The sequence below is a fragment of the Stegastes partitus genome, unplaced genomic scaffold (assembly GCF_000690725.1).
Source record: "Stegastes partitus isolate 25-593 unplaced genomic scaffold, Stegastes_partitus-1.0.2 Scaffold1115, whole genome shotgun sequence".
In the NCBI taxonomy this organism is placed as follows: domain Eukaryota; kingdom Metazoa; phylum Chordata; class Actinopteri; family Pomacentridae; genus Stegastes; species Stegastes partitus.
The window spans coordinates 38,876-45,055 of record NW_007578846.1 but is presented as its reverse complement, the minus strand read 5'-3'; the positions used below and the strand labels follow the sequence as shown (position 1 = coordinate 45,055).

The 6,180-nt window shown below is 45.2% G+C and overlaps 1 protein-coding gene across 1 annotated transcript in view; it reads left to right on the top strand.

Moving 5' to 3' along the window:
• Positions 1-421: 421 nt before the first annotated feature.
• Positions 422-6,180, top strand: part of LOC103368033 (probable palmitoyltransferase ZDHHC14) — a gene marked incomplete at its 3' end in the record, with an annotated part of 44,502 nt that continues 38,743 nt past the window's right edge. Inside the window, exons 1-2 of the mRNA XM_008296267.1 lie at positions 422-909; positions 1,546-1,839. Of these exons, the coding sequence (XP_008294489.1) occupies positions 1,598-1,839 (242 nt within the window). The remainder of the gene's footprint in view (positions 910-1,545; positions 1,840-6,180) is intronic.

The following is a 6,180-nucleotide window of genomic DNA, read 5'->3' as shown; positions in this document are numbered from 1 at the left end:
ATTTCTGATTCTGATTTCACTCACAATGCAGCATCCTCTTTTCCGCAAGTGGAAAATTGTATTACATGATTTGAATGTGTCCTTAAAAGCTATTTCAACTAGTAAAAGCAACTGGATTGGTTATAATGCCTGTCATAGAGCAGGAAGAATAACGCATGTAGTGCTGAGGCTCCAGTCAGCCTCACGCAGGGTCACCCCAGACCCCTCCCTGGATGCTCCCCTGCTCATAGGGATTCCCCCCCCACACACACACACACACAACGAACACCCGGAGGTCCCCGGACCTTCTTTTGGGAACCCCTCCAACTAGCTCGTCCTCCCCTCTGCATCTCCTCAGTGAGTGGTGAGTGGAGCTCCTGCCTGGGCTGGAGGGGGAGGAGCAGGCTGAGGCTCTGCTTCTGCTCCCATGTTGATGTTTGTTGTTTGCGAGGGTGGCAGCAGTGTGAGTGGAGAGAGGGACACGATGTGAGCGGAGGGCTGTCGAGTGGCCCTGGCAGCGCGTTTTCACTGAGGAAGGCTGCAACTTTTTTTTTTTTTTTCCCCCTCCTCCCTGAAGATTGCCGGTGATTATATGAGAAACACTTGGCCGTGTGGCGGCTATAAGGTCCTGCCTGGTTCGTGTTGTGCGCACAGACTCGTAGCGTCTCAGTGAACGACGGTCGGTCAGTCGGGATGCTCGTCTGAGAGCAGCCCGCCGTGTGCTTTCTCCTTCTGGATTTTTTTTTTTTTTTTTTTTTTTTTAAATGAAGTTCTTCTGCGAGCCCGTTTCAAAGTCGTTTGTTTCGCCTTAAACTTCTCAAAAATGCTGTTCTTCGCTTTGTCCTCGGCTCGCAACAAACCTGGATAACGAAAGGGAGCAGCTACGTGACAACACCCCGACACGACGACCAGCGGTTTTACTTTCCTTCGGTAAGGCAGCGGCTCAACTCGCCTCGGCGGGCGAGAGCAGACACACGCAGCCGGGATGTGGAGCCTCGGCGTCCGTAGCGTTACGTGGTTTGACAGCCGGGCAGGAAGAGTGCACTCAAAAAAAAACCCCGTCTTCTTAGCTCCCATTGACCGGCAGGCTGAAAAGTAAAATAGCCAAGTCAGTGCTCGTGGGGTGAAGTGGGAGCTAATTGCACAAGTTGGTGCTAACATTTAACTTAACGGTTATCTCATCAACTTGCTAGCCGCGTTAGCTTCAGCGACACTTTACATTCAGCAGCTGCTATGTCGTGCTAGCCAGGTTGCTAGCTAACAAAGGCGCTATTAATGTTAAGCTATGGGTATGTGAGGGCAGCCGGTGAAGTTATTTGCCAAGTTAGCTAACATTACATTAGCTTAAACGTGCAGGTAGTTTGTGGTTTTACCGAACTCGTGTGGCCAGACAGGACTTTGGGGGGAAACTGCACAAGTGAGCGTTAGCAGAGGTGTCATTAATAAGAGGAAGTGCACGACTCTCAAACTTTTTTCCCCCACCTACATTCATCTCCCCCCAAAGCTTTTGTTTGAAAAGTTGTGAATCTTAGCCTGCCTGCTAAACTGAACTTGTCTCCTTCACAGAGGCACATCTGCCCGGGATTTATTCAGCTCTGGGGATTTTAATCAGCGATTGATGCATCTCGGAGTGTCTGAGTCCATGAGAGAGTGCGAGTACAGCCAAATAAGCACTCGCAGCTCCACGCCAATGGAGACCCCTTACAAGAAAAGGACCCCAAAGAAGAGGAAGTGGGAGGCCTTCCCAGGTCGGAATAAATTTTACTGTGATGGGAGGATTATGATGGCCAAGCAGACAGGGGTTTTCTACCTCACCCTTGTCCTCATTCTGGTGACTTGTGGACTTTTCTTCACATTTGAGTAAGTATTACTGGAAGTATGTTCGGTCTGTTTGTGTGCGCCCATCTGCTGTGTTCCTCTGCAAACTTAACATTGTGGATTAGGGATTTCATTTCATGGGCTCAAATATCAGAAACAGAGTTTATACTCAGGTCGGTTATGTCACTGTGGAGTGGGTGTATTTCCCTTGATCTCCTTAGGATCAGGGAGATGTCACTGCAAACTGGTTGGAGATTAGGCAGAGGCATTTCTGTTTATAGGAAGTATAGAGAAAAAAAATAATGTGTATCTCTTTAGTAGGGGCGGTGTATTTTGCCATGGATTCTTGTTGATGGAAAGTACTCTGTGGTTCCTTTGAAAAGGTGTGGGTTTCCTGTCTTAATTTGCTTATGAGTTACACATGCCCTTACATGATTACATCCTAAAAAAAAAAAAGGGGCAGGTGGTGTTCAGTGTCAGGTTTAACTTTGTAGGGGTAACACACTGGTTGCACAGTCAGAGTATCCTCCAGTGTTTGCCAACAAAAATTTAACGGAAATATCCTGGATCAAGATGTTCAATTCTAACCAGGTTCTGATCATCTTGTGTTGAAATTCTGCCTTTTTATACCAAGGTACATGTAACCAGCTCGCCGAACATATGACAGCCTTGGGTTAGTCTGATTCCCTGGATGTTCACTGTGGCTGAAGGCTGCCTCCCCTGCCGCACATTTCACATGACATTTCCATCCACTGTCCGCGAGGAATTTTCAAAATTTCCTCCGCTACGAGAAGCAGCAACCACCTCCGAGCTAGCAGCCAGTATTGTGAAAATGGCAAGTTTTGACAAAGGTTTGGATTGTTCACAAAGTGCAGCCTCACATGCATTCTTCTTGAGAATTACTCAATTTAATGACAGCGCTCGCATCCCTGCGTGCAAATGGTTCACCAGAACAATAAATGTTACACAAAAGCTATCCCCCCCTTGCTGTACCATGGGCTTAGCACTGTCCAAAATGATTGTTCTTGGGTTAAAAAAATACAAGCAAGCCAGAGCAATTCTTTCACAATAACAGAATGATAATTAAGTGCAGTCAGACCATTTTCCAGAGCCGATGCAGGCCAGTTAAGTCCTTCTGTACATCTCAATATACACCGATGTATCTGGTGAATGCTGTGAGGGAATTTCTTGAAATGTGGCACAAGTGTTCACTCGGCCTCAAGGATAAGCTGATTGAATTGTGGTGGTTTAACATCAAGGTCATTGCGGCCTCATGAAACATGTTTTTTGACCGTAATGTAAAAAATTTCCATGCTAATTATGACAACATTTTAAACAATGATAGGATAAAATGAAATTGTGATGATAAACAAATGGCCAAAAGTCAACTTCACAGGGTCATCATAATGTCCTGCAAAATCAATTGTGTGGCTAGTGTCATAAATTTCCCCAGTGAGGGATCACTAAAGTTTAGCTTATCTTATTAGTCAGCACAATAGCGTGCAAACAGAAGGGGAGATTGTGACCGTAATTCACACTTGGTCAGATGCTGAATTATAGGCCCGCATCCACCTAGAAACTGTGAGAAAACTTCCTCGTTGCCAAGTTCAATATGTACGTGATGCATCCAGTTTGTGGAACTTCTTTGCAACAACATCCATCATCTCTAAAGGAAGATGGCATATTTATCATTGGAAATTATTTACTCCAATCGTACATGGCACTATAGTAATAACTTCCATTTAGCCACAAAATACATTTACCTTTTATTAAATTCCTTCAAACTGTTAACTATATATCATTTCAGTCTGGACAAACATGGATGTAAACTGCATCTTGACTGGTTGTCTGAGGCACGCAACCGTGAGGTGGTAATTATAGTTTTTCATCCACATGACTGCTTGTGGACTAGACCCTACAGTGTACGTCGGCCCGTGTGTGCCACTTGTACTCCCTTAATCACAGTCCCACTATCCTCAAAGGAGCCCTCTGTCTTCCTCCCACTGTTAGAACAACCTGTAATCAACATACAGCATGTTCTTTTTCGCACTGCCTCTTCCATCCCCCGTTATCTTCACCTTATCCCAGATGTCCGAAATTGGCTCACTACTGAAGTGCATGATGCAGCATGTAGACACAGACACTGACCCGAGTGCTGCCAGCGCTGGAGTGTACCGCGAGATACCGTGCACTGCCTCTCTGCTCATTAGCCCTGAGTAATCATTGTGTCATCTATCATCTGTGAAAGCCCATCTATACAAGATAAGAATCCTGCTCTATCATGAGATTTGTTGTTCAGTTGGACAGTCTTTATCAGGGTAAAGTGCTTCACAACCAGAAATTGCTTAATAGGCAAAATATGCGCAGTGGTTGATGCCTGCTGCGTTGTAAAGATGCTTAATGATATACACATCCTGACTACTTTATTAGGTACCCATGTGCAGTCCAAAAAAAGCCGTAAGTCTGTTTTATACTTATGAGTGAATGGTCTGTCTCTAAGTGTGGTCCTGTGATAGACTGGCGACCTGTCCAGGGTGTCCCCTGCCTTCGCCCTGAGTCAGCTGGGATAGACTCCAGCCCCTCCCGTGACCCCAGTGAGGATTAAATGATGTATAGATAATGGATGGACTTATGATTGAACGTGTAGTTGCTGTCGGTGTTGTATAAAACTATAATGAAGAGAGTTTCTAGTGTCCTGCGGTGTCTTAAAGATGCAAAAGAGGACTTTCAATTCTCGATACGCTTTTGTATTAACTACAGTCTCGAGCAACGCTACCACCAATTACAAACTCAATAACAAACATGAAATAAAATTAAAACTGGAAATTAATAAGCTTTGTGTGAGTAGAATTTATGGCAGAGTTGCTGTAGAGGATTGCATTTGAACATCACCATCTGCTCAAGACAAACATAATAGGCGTTTTGCACATGTTTTCCTGCATTTTATAGACCAAACAATTCATTAAAAAATAATCATCAGATCAGATTTTAAAAAGCTGTTTGTTGTCGCTCTAGTATAAGGCTGCAACGTGTTCAACGGTTATTTTCAGAAACAAAACAGAGGATAGACGGACATAGGTGGGTGTACACCTCACTGTATGTCTTGTAAGTGCTGTGCCACACGGCTGCTGGTCGGCTCTTCTGTCTGCTCCGCGTGTGAAGTCCTTCACTGCTACACATCTATCAGCACTGACCTCTGTACCACTTCATCTTTCCAGACGTTGTCACCTCAGCAGAGATACAGACATAACCCATGACCAAAGTGCAGACTGCTGCAGAGAGGGCATTCCAGGCTGAAACACCTGACTCCCTTTACTGTGAAGCGGTTGATTAAAAATACCAAAACGGGTGGTTAGCTCGCTGGAGTGTCCGTTTGAACCTGGATGTTCCTCAGCACCCACATGTAGGATGCCAGATGCTTCCTGATGATACCTCTCCCCCCCTCGGATAGCTTCGCTTCCTACACTGCGACCAGTCGATGGAGCTGGGCTCAGTGTACTGTCCTCTGTTTGTTGTGACTACAGGGGACGTTTTTCAGGAACACCATGCAGCCACAAAGCCACTTTTCAGCTAAACACTGTCCGCCATGTTCAACTGTCCATGCCCCCAGGCAGGCCGAGTCCTCCTGACTTTCCTCTCTCTCTCTCTCTCTCCCGCTGTCTACCCCCGCTCTTCTTCCATCAGCTGAAAGGAGACATTTATCAGACAGGGCGATAGTCAGCAGACCTGCACATTGGCTTCTGTTGTCATTAACTGTAATGCATTTCGATTAGTTGTGTTTTCCTAACCTCGCCAGTTGTCAGTATAGTGGAGAACAGCTCCTCATTCACTTTGTAGGGTTTCCTTTTGTCTATTATTTTAACATCAGCTTGTGTTGACACCTGGTCCGCATCTGTTTAACGATATTCTGATGTGTGGCGTGCAGAAAGAGTTAACAAATGTAAGCCTTTAGGCATTGAGACACGTATAATATATTTACCAGACATCTTGCTACATCTCCGGATTTCTTTTTGCTTGTTTTCTTTGTCTCTGTCTGAGGGGTGCTCAACCATGCACAATAAACCCTGTTAGTGACCGACAGACTTTGGTCTGTTTATTATTCTGTTGCTGGCTCCCCCCAGATGCTCATGTGGGCTGTTGTTGCACATGTTGCCCTCTCTCCCTTATGTCTCATAAAAGTTTCACTCAGGCAGATGTTTGAAGAGGTGTTCTGAAGCACAGTTTTGGATAGAGCGAAATCGAAACACTTTGGCCTGGACTTTGCACAGAGTAGCCAGCTAGAGGGGATCTGTATAGAAATGGCCCTTAGTGGCTTCCTGGTACATGGTACAGCCACTATTCTATCAAATAAACTGATATTAATTGCTTATTTTAATTGCTTAC